This window comes from Mytilus edulis, chromosome 2, assembly GCF_963676685.1.
Source record: "Mytilus edulis chromosome 2, xbMytEdul2.2, whole genome shotgun sequence".
In the NCBI taxonomy this organism is placed as follows: Eukaryota; Metazoa; Mollusca; class Bivalvia; order Mytilida; family Mytilidae; genus Mytilus; species Mytilus edulis.
In genome coordinates this window covers 57,970,076-57,990,566 of record NC_092345.1, presented here as the reverse complement: position 1 = coordinate 57,990,566, position 20,491 = coordinate 57,970,076, and the positions used below count along the sequence as shown (strand labels likewise).

The 20,491-nt window shown below is 31.6% G+C and overlaps 1 protein-coding gene across 5 annotated transcripts in view; it reads left to right on the top strand.

The window, feature by feature from the left end:
* The window catches only part of LOC139512512 (protein slit-like), a 62,932-nt gene that overhangs the window by 17,480 nt on the left and 24,961 nt on the right, over positions 1 to 20,491 (top strand). For all 5 annotated transcript variants that reach the window (XM_071300166.1, XM_071300169.1, XM_071300168.1 and 2 more), the window contains exons 2-3: positions 616 to 822; positions 19,969 to 20,040. In XM_071300166.1, the coding sequence (XP_071156267.1) occupies positions 656 to 822; positions 19,969 to 20,040 (239 nt within the window). In that variant the 5' untranslated portion in view covers positions 616 to 655. The remainder of the gene's footprint in view (positions 1 to 615; positions 823 to 19,968; positions 20,041 to 20,491) is intronic.

The following is a 20,491-nucleotide window of genomic DNA, read 5'->3' as shown; positions in this document are numbered from 1 at the left end:
TGTGGCTCTGCAAATTCTTGTCTTGCATTTTTTCAAAAGTGCTTTGTCTATATGCCTTTTTTGTTTTTCTTTAATACATATAACGTATCTCTGTATTTACACATGCCGTCATTGTGTAATCGTGCTGTGGTAATGTTTTGTATTTTTGTCTTTTTGTTTGCTAATGTTCGTTTTCTATATGCATTTTTATGTGACTTTGTTATAAATGCGTTTGTTTTATAGTGATTTAGATAATAATACAATCTTGACGGCTGTTCCTGTATTTTTTTAAAACATTTTTAACTATTATGTCTGTTTCATTTGGTCACACATTGATGTCAATATAATATAATATGATGCAACTGTCATAAAAGTGAGAGATTTAGCTAGCTATCAAACCAGGTTTAATCCACGATTTTCTACATAAGTAAATGCATGTTCAAAGTCAGGAATATGACAATTGTTATCATTCGTTTGCTGTGTTTCAGCTTTTGATTTAGCAATTTGATTAGGGACTTTCCGTTTTGAATGTTCCTCGGAGTTCAGTATTTTTGTGATTTTACTTTTTTTTAAAAGATAAGAATTAAAAAAATATATCATTTTAAGCAGTATACAATATTTTGTTTTCTTTTTCAGAAATTAATGTGGTGATATATATGGAAAACTAAGAAACAAAATGTCGAAAACCTTGTACATAACCATTATTAGTTATGTAATCACTTCATATCATGGTATAAATGCTTGCACTACTGCAAACTGCATTTGTTCAGGAACAACTGTTATTTGTAACAGGAGACAGTTAACGTCAGTACCAGATGGTATAGAAGCAAATGCTACACGTCTGTAAGTATTGATAAACTATACTTAAGACCCGTCGACCTGGAACTTTTCAATTATTGGTAATATTCAGGTCCTGGAATTGAGTATTTTTTAATCAACAGCATTGTCCAATAAAGTTCAAATCTTTGATTCGCTGTTTTACGTCATGCCCGCTAACAAATTGAAAACTGTACCTCTACGCCTTAGTCCAAATTTTTAGTATTCGTATTGTTATCTTAGAAAGTCTTACTAATTAAAAAAAAACTACAATAGGGAACAATTAAACAATGATTGAATTTAGTTGTGTCGACTTTGTGATTATGACCCGTGTATATATTTGGTAGTGCGCCTGTTAGATGCGGAACGTACAGATAAGGTAATAGGTAACAGGTGAATATACTATTGGTATTGGTACCGGATTCGACCCGGAACTTGTTAATTATTGGCAATATTAATTATGTGGAAAACAAAAGGGTCTGGAGTGGTGTAATTTTTAATCTACACAATTGTCCTATATCAGCTATATATAAAGTTGAATTCTTTGATATGTCGTTTTTACCTGATGCCGGCTGATAAATTGGACCTCGTAATTTTAGTATTATAGATACATTCTACACTAACCATGCTTTTCTAGCAGCTTGAATCTGACTTCTCCAGGAAACATTCCAAAATCTTTAAAATGTATATAACCTTTTGGAATCTACGTTTGAAAATTACAGTGGCTATCTCAGGAATGATGCACATTAAAAATAAATAGAAGGTGTTGGAATATTATTTAATATTGATTAATCAACCGAAATTCCATTCTGATTATGAAGTAAAAAGTTATCAAAGGTACCAGGATTATAATTTAGTACGCCAGACGCGCGTTTTGTCTACATAAGACTCATCAGTGACGCTCATATCAAAATATTTATAAAGCCAAACAAGTAGAAAGTTGAAGAGCAGAGGATCCAAAATTCAAAAAGTTGTGCCAAATACGGCTAAGGTAATCTATGCCTGGGATAAGAAAATCCTTAGTTTTTCGTAACATATTCAATTAAAAACGATACGTCTCAAAGCTAAGATTGAGTGGCACAGTTTTTTTTTTTTGGGGGGGGGGGGGGGGGGGATTATATGCAGAATATAAACATGATAAATTGTAAAAAAAAAATTTTTTTAAATACCACCAAATATTATATATGTAAACTTTGCTTGAAAATCCTTACGTTGACAATTATAGATTTGTTATTCAGGTCTCTTTGGAATCCCGAAAACATCTTTATTGATGTGACTCTGTACTTGTACTTCCCGTAATTGTGTTATGATTATTTTTGGCATTCCTGTTTTCCGATTTAGCTAATTTGCTTTGTAAATATGTCTTTTTGTATTTCATTGATGACATATTTTTTTTTTTTTTTTTTTTTTTTTTAAGTTATTAAGGTTTAAACAAAATGTTAACTGCTACACATTTATTTTTGACATGCCTACCTATCATGTCTTTTTTTTTTATTCACACATCGGTGTCAATATAATAGAATTTGATGTCACTGTCATACAAGTGAGAGGTATCGCTAGCTATACAGCTAGGTTTATCCATCATTTTCTATATAAAAAATACTTGTTCCAGGACAGTTATTATCCATTCGTTTGATGTGTTTGAGCTTTTGATTTTGCCATTTACTAGGGAACTTTCGGTTTATAACTTTCATAGGGGTCTTGTTTTTTTTGTTATTTTACTTTTTAGGCCACACCAATTTAATTTCTTGTTCTACGGATTTTTGGACTCCAAAAATTGGGGCGAGCTAGCGATTTGAAATTTTTAATAAAAAAATATTTATTTGCAAATTTTTGAGGCAAAGCTTGAAAAGTAAAGGCGAGCGATTATAATTTTTTTTTGTAAACATAAAATAGTAGGTTTTGACAATATTAAAACTTGATTTATCACTTGTACTTTGACATTTCTTTAATTTATAAAGTGTTTTTTCCCTGTTCACCAATACATTATTGAATAATTAGAATTGGTATATGTATGTGTGCCAATTAATGAGACAATTCTCCATCCAAGTCATAATTAGGTTGGGAACAACCCTTCAATTTTAAACATATAAGTCAATATAAGTTACAATATATTTTTTGTAAATAAAACTTTTAAGTACAAAGGAGCTCATAGTTTCCCTAAGAACTATATATCTATCTGGTATTAAATGGTCAAAACATGCCCAAGAATTTTGTAATTTTCCTGGACTTAGGCCATGTTAACACATTTACTTTTAAATATTATTCAAAATAAGTGGACCCCTCTTTAAGAATAGTAATGTTGTTTAAAATATGATGTATTTCTCCTCTTTTTAATTAAATTTTTTTAAAGTTTTTCAAAGGATTTGTATAGTTACACTATGCAAATCCTTGGTATTTCTTTTTTCTTTTTTACAACAGTAAAATGGCCCCATATGTGCCCTGTCTGAGGGAGGATTGTTCCCAACCTGATAATAACAAATACAGGTCATGATAGAACGAACGGCAGGGCTTTGACCCAGACTAAACAGCAAGCTATAAGGGACCCCAAAATTATAAGTGTACACAATTCGAACAGGAAAACCAACGATCTAATTTATATATATATATATATATATATATATACAAACGGTAATATACCAACAAATATTTATGAACATCAACGAACGGTATCGAACTGCTGAACGACAGGCCCCTGAATTGATCAGGACAGGTGCATAAACATGCAGAGGGTATGGATAGTTTTGTATCGCCAGCATACAATATAATTGCAGTTGAAGGCATTTCTTCCCGAAGTTCTTTGAAGTTTATTACTAACATTGAACGAACATATTTTGATAGGGAATATAAGTACGGGGGAAAGAAACCAATGTTTTGTTCTGTACAGGTATTTTCCTCTGTTGTATATTTATATAGGAGCACTCCCATTTGGAATAAAAGGGTTTCATGCTGAATCAAATATTATCACAGACATTGATACAGTGAACTTGTGTGCTTCTGTCTTTAAAATCGTTATAAATACAGGTTAGATTGTGATTATAAAAACAAAGTGCAAATATCGTTTTACAATATTTACAAAAAAAAACAGTTTTTGCAGTTATATATAGCTACAGAAGATATAGAAAATATAAAACTGAATAAAAATATTTTTCTATCATACAATATTCTTATTACATGTATTTACACGTTTCATGTTGAATTGATTAAAAAATTACTGCAATCATTCCGCATCCTGATCAGCTTTCTCTTCAACTTTAAGATTATGCCGCATGCCAATAAGAATAAATGTGTATCTGTAAAAGTTTTTCTGAAAATTTCTGAGAATTTCTGAAACACTATTACTGGACTGTCTGTCCCTCTTTTATCACACTTGTAAATACAGTCGACACTTTTTTAAACGATCTTAACCTTACCCGATGTAAATATTCAATTTTGGGAGGGGTAAACACATATTGATTTCAATGGTCGAAGGAAAAGATCAAGATACCTTGTTTAAGTTGGTGTATTAGCTTCTTGAATAAGGGGAGATGTATCAACATTAAAGGAATACATACCTGTGTATGGAATTTATAATTCAACATACTAGTTACTATAGAACTTTGTCATTGTAAATTCGTTTTAGATAGTGCTAAGTAGGGGTTGGGAGTCCAATGACTTATATTTTCCCTTAATTTAATTATATGATCGTCCTCACGAACTGATTGTCCAATATAATTGTCCGTGTTCCGAAAAAACCCAACATATGTTGTCCTTTTTATCGTAGAGCCATTCCCATGGTACTTATACATCTTCAAATGTTTGGCTTTGAGCGTTCCTGATGAAGGTAAATCCAGAAAAGCGCTTCTGACGCAAGACATTATTTAACGTGTTGTTTTCAATATTTCATAACGACAATGATTTTCATACTACATTTTCTTTTCGCGTAAAGAATGTAAAATATAATTTTGTGATACAGCTTCCTTACATTTTAGTTATAAGGAAAAACAAAGCAGGTTCTTTAAAAAATAAAAAGCTTTGGGAGAAGGTAAATAACCCTAAGCTGCAAACTTTTACAAAAGTCAAAGTTGTTTAAATGAAATATTTGAATATTTGATAAAACAAGAAGGACAAATAATGACATTATTGACCGTTATGGAATAACCGTTTCACAAATGCTATCGGATATGTTTCTTACGTTGTAACTACAATCCCCTTCCTTTTCATGAATATGACCTACCGAATTAGACTATTTACCGGATTTGTTATCACATAGGCAGCATGACGGGTGCCATATGTGGAGCAGGATCTCCTTACCCTTCCGAAGAACATGAGATCACCCTTAGTTTTTGATGGGGTTCGTGTTGTTTTTTCTTTATTTTTTTATGTTGTGTCATATGTACTGTTGTTTGTCTGTTTGTCTTTTTCATTTTTAGCCATGGCGTTTTCAGTTTATTTTTCGATTTATGAGTTTGACTGTCCCTTTGGTATCTTTCGTCCCTCTTTTTCAAATATTAAATTTTCCCTATTATATGTTGCAATAGTTAGTAATGGTATTTTAAAGTTTTTCCCTTTGCTTAGTACCATTATGCTTAATGCTTAATTATTTTGTAAGCTTGTATGTTTACTTCTATGCGTTTGTATAAACTTCAATTTTCTTTACTGTGATTCAATAAAAAGGATCACTATATTTGTATGTGAGTAACTTGCAAGGTCCTCATGCCCTTCGGACAGTTTTCACAACTTGTTCGTTATGCCCGTGTCTGATGTGACGTTTTTGATTTTAACGAACGCAACCTATGTATTACTGGTAAATTATTAAACCAGGGATATCGCTACCATAAATTACTTAAAACCTTTACTAAATTTTTCCATAGTTTGGTTGTACCTGTAAAAAACTTATTTCAAACGGGATAGTACATCCTCATTTTTACGAAAATGTTGTAAACTGTGCCCGGAAATTTAAAAATGATCCATGTTAACTTGTCGCTCCTTTTAAGTAAACTTATTCTAAAAGGTTACCTATTCAACACTGTAATAACATCATTGAATATTGTTTTTATTGGTATAAACATTGATTTTGTTATCAGTAAATTAAAAGCCAACTAAATATTACTAGTATGTTATATACATATACATATTCATGGATCTACAATCTGTCGATACCTGTAACTTGGAATTGCACTAGGTCATGTTTTTCTCTGGCTGTTTATGACGTCTTTACACTAAATCCATAGGATGTTGAATATGTACGGATTGATAGTTTTGTCTTAGATGCATGATTTTTTTGTCCATCTGATGAGTTAAGCCTTTTTTAACTGATTTTTATAGTTCGTTCTTATGTTGTACTGTTATATCACTGTCCCAGGTTAGGGGAGGGTTGGGATCCCGCTAACATGTTTAACCCCGCCACACTATTTATGTATGTGCCGGTCCCAAGTCAGGAGCCTGTAATTCAGTGGTTGTCGGTTGTTTAACTGTTACAATTTTGTTTTTCGTTTATTTTTTTTTACATAAATAAGGCCGTTAGTTTTCTCGTTTGGATTGTTTTACATTGTCTTATCGGGGCCTTTTGTAGCTGACTATGCGGTATGGGCTTTGCTCATTGTTAAAGGTCGTACGGTGACCTATAGTTGTTAATGTCTGTTTCATTTTGGTCTTTTGTGGATAGTTGTCTCATTGGCAATAATACCACATCTTCTTTTTTATATTCACTTGACTTTGACCTCATTTCATGGATCAGTAGACAAGGTTAGGTTCTGATGGTCAAGTCAATATCATATATAATACAAGTAATAAGTCTATTAGATTTAGCGTATGGAAGAATTGTAAGGTGTCATCTGAACTGACTTCATTTTTATGGTTCAGTGGTTAAAGTAAAGTTTTTGTGTTTTGGTCAGTTTTTCGTATACTGTAGGCAATAGGTATACTATAATTGGTGAAGTTGTCTATAAAGAGTAAAACGCGAAAGAAAGTATCCGCGAAAAAAAAAATCGTTTACAGTATTATATGCAACTATACATACTATATTATTATACTATATATTATGTATGGAAATATTTGATGATATATGTCAGTCTTTTTGGTTTCGCTTGACCTTTACCTCAGGGGCGGATCTAGCCATTTAGAAAAAGGAGGGGTCCAACCACGGATAACTAAATGTCCCCATTCAAATGCATTGATCGTCAAAAAAGGGGTTTCTAACCCCTGGACCCCCCTGAAACTTAAACTATAAGCAATAGGTCAATATTAGTTGTATAGAATGATTAAAGCTGTATGTATCTGACTGACATGGTTCCTATGACCTTGTTCTCATTTTCATGGCTCATTGGTTAATGTTTAGGATTTCTTGGTTAAGTCTTTTTCTTAGAAACTATCGGCAATAGGTGAACTATATTTAGTGTAGTGAATGATTGTAAGGGCTACATGAATTTCTCGTTTGATTTATGTGACATTGTTCTTATTTTCTTGGGTCATGTTTATGTAATAGCTGTAGTAAAGTCTGGGACTATCAACATAATATCAATGGTTAGTAAAGAAGGCGAGACATTTCATTGTGTGCACTCTTGTTTTCAGATTCTTACATTTGGTGAATGAAATAATTGTAAGGTGAAGATATCTGTCTCGCATGTATTACCTGACCTTGACCCCATTTTCATAGTTTATTGGTCAATGATACACTTTTGGTGGGACTTAAGACGCACATTCCATTAAGACGACATTAATAAAACATTGTTGTTTCATATTTCTTCTTAGTTAACATATTTATTAATGTTAATGTATATGTTAACTTAAATCAAACTGCATACAACAACTTGCGTAAACATATACTGTAGACAAAGGAAAACCAATGATAAGGAATGGTATGACAATAGTGGGGGGAGTGGCACCGTTTATCATAGTATATATACATATTAATATGTTAATTGGTTTGAAGTAAAATTTGAAGTAGAAACGATCTTTATAGTTTGTTGATCTGAACTTAGATTGGCACACCATGCGTTCAAACCTTTTAATATCTAGTGCAGATTATAGGTAAAAAAGATTAATGATTGTAATCTATTATATGTATCGTGCATTGGTTACCTAAAGTAAAAAACGTAAACCTCTTTATAAAAGATAAATACGACAGTTTCTTTCAAATATGAAAATTAACAATGTTATTACTAAATTGTTCATATCAGAAAAAGATCAAACCAGCTGTTTGTTAATTAAAAGTCCGAAAGGTTCTTTCTGTAAAGTAGAACCTCCTTATTTCCTATAAAAAAGTGATATTTCTGCTTGAAAACTTTTTCGTTTTGTAATCGTTTAATTTTCAGGTACACTAGACTATTTGTACATGTATCAGTTAACTGAGTTAACCAAGTTAGGAGTACAAACAGACTTCACGGCTGTCGGTCCCATATCATTTGCATCTAAAAGTTTGTGAATAAGATTCATTTAAAAATTCCTCAGCTTGAAAAAGATGTTACCTTTGTTTCTAATGTGCTTTGTCTATATGCTATTTAATTGGCCTTTTTGATAAATAGTTGTCTGTTTTTGTAGTGGTTAATATTAAAACACAATGTTGACTGCTGTACGCCTATTTTGACATTTTAACCTATCGTGTTTGTTTTTATTTTTGTTTATCATCGTTGTCAATATAATGGAATTTTATACGACTGTCATACAAGTGATAGATTTTTAGCTTGCTATTAAACAAAGTTTTATTCACCATTTTCTACATAAGTCAGGTGTTTGAGCTTTTGATTTTGCCATTTGATAAGGGGTTTTTATGTTTTGAATTTTCCTCGGGGATCAATATGTTTTGTGATTTTACTTATGTATTAAGTATGTGACTTGTTTATAACAAAATTGAGAATTGAAACGAGGAACGTGTCATAGAGAGAACATTACAACCACAGAGCTCAAAACATGTAAATAGTTATCAAAAGTACCAGGCTTATAATTTAGTACGCTAGACGCGCGTTTCGTCTACATAAGACTTTCAGTGACGCTTATATCGAAATAGTTATAAAGCCAAACAAGAACAAAGTTGAAGAGCATTGAGGATCCAAAATTCCAAAAAGTTGTGCAAAAAAAAAAGATTGAAGTTATACATGTCAAACAAATCACTTATCATTTTATCTTTTAAAACAAACATCATCATATCGATTGTTCTCAATTACTAAATTTATCTTACTATGACCTACATGTTTTAATGAATATCATTATTGTCTAAATGCAAGTGGAATCACACTTTTTCGTATACCTTGGCGGCAATAGCAATGGAAGTGGACGAAACTTTCGGCGTCCATATACCGTTTGTTTTAATCTGAAATATTGTTCTATGCATCATTTGATAAGTTTGATGCTTTTTTGTGTGGATGATATATATTAAAAAACCTCACAGTATAATTGAATAAATTTATTCACTAATAAAAGATCACGTGGTCTGAATTAATTTTTGTCAAAATCGGATGGACCGGTGAATTACACCGACAAACTGTTCTGTCAAGGGAATAACCCTTTTATTCACCGCTGATGAAACAACATTGTACGGTCTGGTGATTACCACCATCATTTACCCCGATGAGGCTAATATTTGCTTGGTACAATGGTATAATAAAACAGTTACGGTTCTTTGAGTTCGCAGATATTAAGAATTGTCAACTATCCTGAAAGTTATTCCCCTCTAACCTTCGTTAGGGTTGAATCTTTCGGATATTCCCCCTCACATGGCCTTAATTTTATATAATTAAACGATAAATGCTAACATACAATCTGACTTATTTTAAATAGAAATGCAAACGCGATATTCTAACAATTAGTTACTAACTTGAAACCACCAACCACCATAATTGCAGGAATACAGACATATCAGACAATACCCTTCAATATTTAAAGCCGTTAATATTTTCTACGTATTTTCAGTTAAAAATGCTATTTTCTGTAAATCTTCACCAGATTAAAAAAATTGCAATTTCCTTTAGATTTAATACATCTCAAACGTTTTTCTGGATTTACCTTTATTTCATTAGGAATGCTCCAACTTAAGATTTGAAAACTAAAGATGGACTGCCACGTTTGAAGCTATTATGACTGAAAAGGACTCAAATGAGTAGCTAAATTCATCTAACACATAAGGCAAACTTCAATGCGAAAGTTGAAAAATTAAATTCTGTATAATTTCTAATTATGACCAGTGAATGTGACTAAAATTAATAATAATAATTGAAAACACTGAAGACAAATTACGACAATTTAATTTCATTGATTGTAGTTTTATGTGATATATCACATGGACGCTGTTGGTGGAAATTTTGATTTTTCTCTCATTCATTCATCAGGCGAGTTATTTTTTAATATAGACTTTAAAATCATATACAAACTAAGTTTTTTTATTCTGATTTTGTTGCATCATCATGGTGACGTAAGTTGGTCTCCTTATAGTTTAAACATAACTATTTTCTTTTTACTCGCGATTGTAATAAAAAATGGTTATGTTCAATTAACTAATAAAATTGCACTTATTTCTTTTACTGCAAATTGTGATGGATACGAGTGGATGATTAAATGTTTGAAAATTTGTTTAATTGTAAGTTCCAAATGATTTATTAAAGTGATTTATAAAGCATGGTAGTTTTCAAAATATCCACTTAATTGCATGAAAAAAAGTATAGTACATTCATGTAACTTTTTGGTAATCATGCGCCTATTTTTAACCGAGGTACATATTACATACATTTTATAAGTGCATTTCAATTCTATGGTGAGACTTTCCTGTGCGATTTTATAAAAAGAAAATCTAATTAAGCATAAAATGGTTAAGTTTCCCTACATGTATTGGGGAACATCAGTAACCATATTTACTAAAGAGTGATCAAAATATGTATGTAATTAAATATGCTAATCGTACCGGTCTTCTTATGCAACATTGTTTTTTTTAAAGCTGAAGGATACCAAAGGAACCTTTAAACTAATAAGTCAAAAATAAACTGACAGCGCCATGGCTAAGAAAGAAAAAGACAAACACACAAACAACAGTTCACACAACACAACATTAAACCCAAAGACCAAGATACACAAACCCGAGTAAACACTGGGGGTGATCTCATGTGTTCTGGAAGGGTAAACAGATCCTGCAACCGTCGTTATAGTACAAACCCGGTGGTAAGTCTGATTCGGTAGATCACATTCGGGGAAAAGGGGACGGGATTGAAGTTACGACAATTGGAGCATATCCATTGTCATCTGTGAAATGGATACTCCATAACAGTCAATAAACTCGTGATGGCGTCTGTATTTGAGGTATCCTTCCTCTAAAGTTCGATGGGATAGATGCGTTCAAAACAGTTATCAAAGGAGTAGGTTCAGTAAGACCCCTTTTTGGCCCCAAAATATAGCAGTTTTACAAAATTGTTAAAATGTAAACCTTTAGTTATTTATTGGACAGTAGAATGCTTCTGCTACATAAATATGGGCTGTTTTTGACAATACAATGCACATATATCCGGTACTAGCACCATTAAATCATGCTAAAATTTAGTTAAATATTAGACGATTTTCGTGTAAAACGAAAGTGGCCGCATTCGTGTTCATCCTTAGTATTGAAATGTAAGTTGTAATTTATGATAATACATAACATATGTAAAGGTTGAGGATGAACACGGATGCGGCCACTTTCATTTTTACCAAAAACCATCTGAAAAGTGACATTTTCGGCATATTTGGTAGATTTTTCATATTTGAGCTTGAATCGGATCGTTTTTAATGACTAAATCTGTTAAAATATTTCACATAAACTAATTAATTCAAATAAAATAGACACTTTAGTGTTTAAAAAGTGGTCAAAATCTTTCGTCAGATGAACTTGAAATTTGAGGCCAAAATCGGTCCTTATCGGACCTACTCCTTTTGAATTATTTAGTAAGAGAACGCATCTTTATAGCGGAAAATGAAGTGACGGGATACTGCTAACTTCTTTTCTTTCTTTATAAGAAGTTCCTGTATGAAGGAAGCCTCATATGAGTAAAAGTAAAAGTTGAAAATCACATCCTGGAAACATAATAAATATGTTGTCAATCTAGAAATCAAACATCTTGATAATGTGAATTACAGAGAAGGTTTTGTTTGTAAATTTAAAAGTACAATTTATCCCACCCGAAGACATTTGACGTTAAAATTGGCACCGTGTTTTTGTCCAAACTTTTGAATCCTCCAACCGCGTACATTCGAGATGTGGCATATAAAATGTTTTCAAGAAACAACTATAATTGTCCTTTTATCGTGATAGCACTGAATAATTCTGGCCTTCACATTATCCTTGACTAATTTCCATGGCGGAATCCGATATTTACTTACTGGAAATGTTGCCGTTGAGTTTAACGTTCAGATTTTTTTTATACAACAAGGTAAGTCTAGAGAAATATTCCAGTGCACAAGATAGGCATATATAAAGCTCGGGAAATTGTATCACATCAATAACATAAATATTACCGGAGAGTTACGAATGTTATAAAACTAAGGACCATGCATAAGACCAATTGAATTAGAATAATCTCGTTAAGGAAGATGGAAGTTCTTAATTCAAATCCATAGAATGTTTGGATAATTTGTCAAAATGTAATTTATAATTTTATATCATATTTTTTCAAAATGATTATAAAAAGTATGTGTCACTGTGCCTGTTTTCATGCTACAGGTTGAGCAAAATTGTCAGATTTGTATAGGTTGTGCATGGAAAACCAAATTTGGGTGATAAAAGAAAACTACACCATAGATTTTTACGGTAAAAGATAAGAATATCGCTCTCAAAATATGCTTTAGATGAGAATAAAAAAATAATGGGGTCACGGTACTCGTTTTCTTGGTACATAATGAAATAGGTAAATTCACAACACATTCTTTTATAAAAATAACATTATCGAGTTACCTCCTCTTAAATCTGAGTTATGTACCCGTGTATGGCAAAATTTAAAAAAAATAAAAATAAAATAAGAATAATCTGATTTTTGTAAAATACAGTCTAAAATATGATAAAACACAAAATGTTCTATTTTGAAATGCCTTACACATACATTACAAACTGCTCCTGAATTTGCAAATTTCATGAAAGATCTAGACCGATTTTTATATGCTTCTTCACAATCCAAGATGGAGGAGGACAACCGAGATATCTTAGTAATCATATGTGTTTTCTACTTGTGAAATTTACACAACTATTGCTTCCAAGCTTTTATTTTATAATCTCTCATGTTCTTAACATTGACTTTAAAAACTGTTCGTTAAAACAACTGAATCAAATAGTTATCACAGGTACCAGGATTATAATGTTATACGCCAGACGCGCGTTTCTTCTACATAAGACTCATCAGTGAAGCTCAGATCAAAAGAGTTATAAAGCCAAAAAAGTACTAAGTTGAACAGCATTGAGAACTAAAAATTCCTAAAAGTTGTGCCAAATAAGGCTAAGGTAATCTATTCCTGGGATAAGAAAATCCAAAGTTTTTCGAAAAATTCGAAGTTTTGTAACAGGATCAAAGTTTGTTTTTGATCATTGATTAAAACAAATAAATATTTTTATTTTTTTTTCAAAACCGCTCACTTCTTCGACATTAGTGTTATTTGTCCATTATATTAGTCATGTCTTTGAAAACATTTATTATGAAGAAAATCATACTTTGCGTAATTTTTGGGAAAAAACTTATATTAGGATTGGTGCAGTTGGTACAGGTGAATGACCGAACAATAGAAATGAAACATCTAAGGAAAATGTTTATCAATAGGAAACAAGACTTACAAATATACCTGCTATGTCATCCTTCATAAAATTAAATGTGCAATACATAATTTATAGGTTAAAAAATTGCATTTATTTTGGGAGAAACATAAAACTTCTATACGATTTAAAAAGCATTACACCTTTAAGTTGGCAGTAAAAAATCAAGTTCATAATTTTTCAAATGATTTGAGAACACGAAGGAACACAGTCGAACGTTAAAACACAGATTATATGGATATTTCTTATATTTAATGAATTTAAGTCTCCTTTATTTATCAATATAAATTAAATGTTGTAGAAGTGAAAATCAGTTTTCAAGTCGAAAACCATAATGTATAAGCTCCATAATAAACAAACCTTTTAAAGTGCTTGAGGATAAAAGTAAAATTGTTGTAGTAATCGATGCAATTAATCAGATTTCTTCACTTATACAAATCATTTGGTGATGAAGTAAAAATATATCAAAGTATATTCAGTTATTAAATTTCTCAGAGAAGATTAACTAAATCCAAAAATACCTTGGAGAAAAAATGAAGTCCACAAAATATTAACCCAGATTTAGCAATAAAAATCTCAAATTTTCCAAAAATATATATGTGTCCTCCATTTAATGACACCTAATGTTATGCACATGTGTACCGAAATAGTATTCAAATTTCATTCAAGAGCTTATGTTAATTTAAAAATTATGTGTAATTTTATAACTGTGACCTCAAACGAAGCAGTAAGAACAGTTATTGTCTACAGTAGTAACCATATACTAATCAAATTCTGATAGGACATATCGCATAACTTTCAATACTGTAGTTTATGTTGTATGTGGTTTGCGCAATGTTGAATGCTGTACGGTGTCTTTTGTATTGAGCATAAATGAATGCCGTATCCTGACTTCGAATTCTTCGTTCTCTAGTTCTTTGGTCTTAAGTGGATAGTTGATTCAGTGACAATCATACCACATCTCTTTATATTTCCACGAATCAATACAAATGTATACATGTATAAAACGTTTATGATCAGATATTTAAACATGTATAAAATTAATATGATAATACATTTATAAATGTATAAAACTAATATAACCAAACATTCATACATGTATAACACTAATATGATCATAATCATGCCTTAGCAAATTATTAAGAGCCTAGGTAAACGTCGGCCCAAAGTTCAGCACATTTTGTGTTTTTTTGGTCATTCTGCAAATTCTTCCCAAGTTTTATTGTTAATGGCTGTGTTTACATAAACAGTACACATGTTACTGCTCCCAATGCGCTTTTCAACAATTTAGAAAAGATCTTAAAAATCTAAATATCTTTAGGGAGCTGATAAAACCGAAAAGAAGCAAAATCTTTAATCAAATCCGGAGAAGGAACTAGCGATTGTAATTGGGAGATACAATCCTTAAATTAAAATGTTTTCTAAGATTTATAACAGTTACAATAAGTTTTAATAAACTAATATCCGTCATTTAATAACCGTTAAGAATTTTATAAGTTTGTGATAGCCGCATGTATTAACTGTCTATCAAAAGAGAGACGATTTAATATTGAAAGTGAACAAGGATTTGTAAAATAACCAATGCTGTCAAAATATATATAACAACATTTTCATATTGAGAAACATAGAATATTTAAAAAAAAAATAGATTTATTTAAGTTTGATAGGAACAAAAATATATACTGAATTTAGGCAACAACCATTTTCTTATGGGGGCGGGGAGTGGGAGGGGGGGGGGTGTGTTGCTGAGATTCCTTTGCTGTCACCTGCTTGAAAAAAAATTCACGGCTGAATTTTAGAATGGTGAAACAGATGAGGCAGTGAAACAGCAGATTATAAACATCTGTCCAGTCTACAGATTAAGCTTAGATTTCTATTTATACCTTATCACTGTTTGTATGTTCCTGCCTGTAATGCCTGTACTAGTGTTTGATCCAGAAATATTTAAAAGCATTCCAAATCTCCCGCATAAATGTTACTACATTAAGACCATACTTAAAACTGCAACTATTATAAACATGAAATAGTCATTTTATAACAGGAATAGATACGGTATCATAAGCAGAAATTTTGCGCCTGTCCCAAGTCAGGAGCCTCTGTCCATTGTTAGTCTTGTATGATATTTAATTTTAGTTTCTTTTGTATAATTCGGAGTTTAGTATGACGTCCATTATCACTGTACTAGTATATATATTTTTAAGGGGCCAGCTGAAGACCGCCTTCAAGTGCGGGAGTTTCTCGCTACATCACAGTGTACAAGCGGACAGTGACACAAAACGGAAGTTGCTGATCTGTCCGACGGCGATCGGCTCGTTGTTTTTCAAAAAAATATAGAATATCAACACAAAGTGTCCCATAATGGATTGTTCAGCAGCTCAAGGTAAGTGAATAACTACAATGATGTATTTTTGACCATTTAAAGCTTATTTTATGCTTTTAGCATCAACCGTCTTTTTAAAATAACTCCTGATCATGAAGAGGGGTCAAAATTTAGCGATTTTTCGAGTCATAAATCTTAACAAAACTCCGAAAATTCAAACATTTTCAAGATTTTAAATCGATACATAGTTGAATAATCATATTCCGCATACACACACAAAAGTTTGGTTCATTTTTTTTTATTATATTGTCACAATTGAATCTTTTCTATTCAAAGTGTACTGTCCGCCTCGTTGCCACCGTATGTTTTCATACTGTCCGATTCGTTGGTCATATTCATGATCGATATCTTAAGCAAAAGTAAGATTGAAACATGCAATTTATCCACATTTAAACTTTATTCAACACAGATACTGTCTATGATTATATATGGAAAATATTTATAGATTATATATTCAGCTTGGATCTCGTGTCAATTAAAGGGGGACATTGGTCACTCTTCCAGAACCTTTACTCATGTCTGCTGCTCGTATTCATCGTTTGCGGACCTTGTTGTTAGATTCTCTACCGATATAATATTCTAATAAATGCATGGTGAATTCAGTACACATGTTCCCTATGACATGAATTCTAATTTAATGCAAAATTAGAGTTTTGATCCAATTTTACGGCCTAATGAACATAGAAAACGATAGTGCGAGTGGGCCATCCGTGTACTATGGTCACATTCTTGTTTAAAAGTTATTTTAAAACAACAGTATATGATAGTGAGTGATGCAGCGCACTTAAGAACATCAATTAAATAATGTTTTGCTTATATTTTCAGATATACATGATGAGTACTAGTAATCCTTATAGTTGTACAACATGCTTGTTTTCGTGCAAAATATTTTCCGAAATAATAGACCACAATATAAATCGCCATCCGGAACAAACACTTAAAATAAAGGTTTATATTCAAAATAGATGCATTCTTCAGACGAAAAACTTTTGTGTTAAACCAAACCAACTACAAAAGGATGGTTATTACATACATAGTGACAATTATAAGGAAACTCTTAATATAGGAAAAACATGTGATCTTTTGGAAACAGCAAGCACTCTTTTTGAAATTGAAAATGATAACTCGCATGAAATTGGAAGCCCAGTTGCAAAAAGACAAAAAATCTCCACATCAACACCCCGCAAATCTGATATTTCTCATGACCTCAAGGAACAGACAGACGAGGAAATGGAAACTGAAGGAGACAAGAATAAATCATTTTTCGATATCGATGCAGATCTGTCGAGAGAACTTTTGGATCTTTCTATATCGGATGACAATTACATTGACTCTGATATTGAAGAAATGCGGCAATTGCTGCCAATACTATAAAAGGCCTAGAAATAACTTTTGTTGCATGGTTGTATTTTTCATGAAAAGTTATTACCCCTATTTATGTTTTTAAGTGATAAAAATAACAATGTTCCACATGAATGTATGAATAAATATACCATAAAAATCACCTACGTGCCCCATTTTCCTAAAACAAACTAGAGAAACGTATATTAAATTTTCATGTGCATGCATTAACAATGCTTTTTATATGTAATAATCAGTAACATTTTATAAATGTTGATATTTCCTAGGAAATCGGTCATAGATGTGGATAAATTGCATGTTTCAATCTTACTTTTGCTTAAGATATCGATCATGAATATGACCAACGAATCGGACAGTATGAAAACATACGGTGGCAACGAGGCGGACAGTACACTTTGAATAGAAAAGATTCAATTGTGACAATATAATAAAAAAAAATGAACCAAACTTTTGTGTGTGTATGCGGAATATGATTATTCAACTATGTATCGATTAAAAATCTTGAAAATGTTTGAATTTTCGGAGTTTTGTTAAGATTTATGACTCGAAAAATCGCTAAATTTTGACCCCTCTTCATGATCAGGAGTTATTTTAAAAAGACGGTTGATGCTAAAAGCATAAAATAAGCTTTAAATGGTCAAAAATACATCATTGTAGTTATTCACTTACCTTGAGCTGCTGAACAATCCATTATGGGACACTTTGTGTTGATATTCTATATTTTTTTGAAAAACAACGAGCCGATCGCCGTCGGACAGATCAGCAACTTCCGTTTTGTGTCACTGTCCGCTTGTACACTGTGTACATTGAAGACCAATTTGTGGCCTTCGGCTGTGGTCTGCTCTATGGTCGCTATGGTTGTTGTCGCTTTGACACATTACCCATTTCCTTTCTCTATTTCATTTTAAAGTAGCCCTGATTGTGTATGACTTGTATACCGGTAGTATTTTCTGTGTGTATCATTCCTAATACATCTTTTTTTCAATGGAATGTCAATTATCATAGTTTGAAACAGTGGATGTTTATAATTTGGAGCTACTCACTCTTTGCCATTACATATGGCAATGGTGGCCACATCAAAAATTAAAATTCAAGGACTGTGGTACCTGTATGACGGACGCAGAGAATATCATAATGTAGGAAGTAGGCTAAAAAAAAAACAACAGAGAAAACAGAAAATGACAGGATATAGACAGAGCCGTGCACTCTACATTTTACATCAAATAAAAAATTAAAATGAATTTTATGTTAATTTCATAGGTTTGTGAAAAAAAAATGTATTTCTGTATTCCACATAATAGGAAAGAAATTTTGCTTTCCTTCTCATAAGAAAAAATATATTATCGGAGGAAGGTTCTGAAAAAGAAATTATGAACACAATAAAAATCCAAGGCCCCCCCTCCCCCCAGATAAGAAAATGGTTGTTGCCTTAAGCAAGTATTCAATTTGCTTGACTACATTTCATTGTTTTTAGAGCTTAATCTAGGATTTGATACATTCTTCTTGCTTACAGTAAAAGAAATAAGTTTGAAATTGTAATATTTTATAATTTTTAAGCTACAGTTGAAATATCATTAACTGTATAAATTGTTACATTAAAGTAAGTGATAACTTAATACTCGAATTTTCAGTTTAAGTTTTATTCTCAAAAGAAATATTTGTAGATGACCTTGATCTAAAAACATTTTTTACAAGTTTTTGTTTGTGCAAGTATTTCGCACTTCACACCTAGAGATACTAATCGCATCTTAAATATCAAAAGAAGTCAAGTAAATGAAGTTGGAAAAACAATCTGACCTTTTATTACGGACGTAAAATAAGATCCCCATCATGTCTCCTTATTGAAAAGATACTACTAATTGAGATGAATTGAAAAGAATTATAGCGAGAGAAAATAGTTAATACGATCAAAACTAATTATTTTCGATGTTCTACAAGTTTTAAAATTTAAATTAGGGTACGCTGACCCACGGTTATATTGAATTGATAATAGTTTTTGTAACCTAAGATGTAAACAGTATAACATATATAATTTTATGTGACAAGATATACAAAAATATGATAAATCACCAATTATACTTACTTCAATTAAAAAAAAACCATGTATACATGATTGTGTTTAAAGTGATCAAAAATATACGGAAGAGAAACAAACATGTTTACTTATTGAATGTGTTTCAACAATCATCATTTTAGACTCTATTAAAAACTTAAAAAGACAAATAAATGTCAAGGGCTTCCTTCTGAGACACAAATGTGTGTATACATGAAACAAACTTTCCCCGATTTGTGAATGTTGTGTACTTTTAAACAATTTTTTAGGCTCTTTCGAATCCTCTTTTTAAAACGTGGATCCGCAACAAATTGATATTTTGTCAGATTTGATATATTTATCAGCCAGTTATACACAATATATGATCAGCAATTGGTGACCATTTGTTCCATGTTGAAATATTCACTGTGATTGTGAGACGAAGAACAGTCGTAAAAACTTTTTTCTCATAACATGTCAAGTATGTGTAGAAATTCATGAATCAATTCCCCGCATCCCTTCTTTTCCATTATTACACATTTGTAAGAATAGATTCTCATGTCTCTAATTTTACACATTCGATGTTGAGGGCTGGTTTCTACAAACCTGTTTAATATCAAGACGATGCATGCACCTGTAATCTGTTTGTGGTTTTTTTTGCAGGATGTTATCGCGTAATCGTCTCATCGCAATTGATGGCAGCGACTTTTCTGGACTCACAGAATTGGAAAGATTGTAAGTATATTGCACAGTCAATGTGAACCATTTTGCAATATATGACGTGACCTCAGTTAGAGACTATCCATGTGCTCAGGATGTTCAGTTTTAAAAAGAAATACAAGATGGAAAAACACAAAGGATACCAGGAGAAAAAAACAATTGCCTGTAGTGTTCGACGGACACAAAAAATCATTTTGCTACATGTTAATTAAAGGTTCACATTTTGTTCATCATTTATCAAAGTTATAAACTCAAACAGAACTAGGAAAATCGGCATATTTACTGTAACACATGCTTACATTGTACCTGACTATTTGAATTTATATTTGTTTTGGGGTCACAATCCCATCGAAATATTGTCGTACATTCTCATAAACGCACGTTATTGATATCTATCAATAGCATGATTCCTTTCATTGCATTTTGCATATCTGAAATACATTTAAGTATGTTATAAATCAAATAT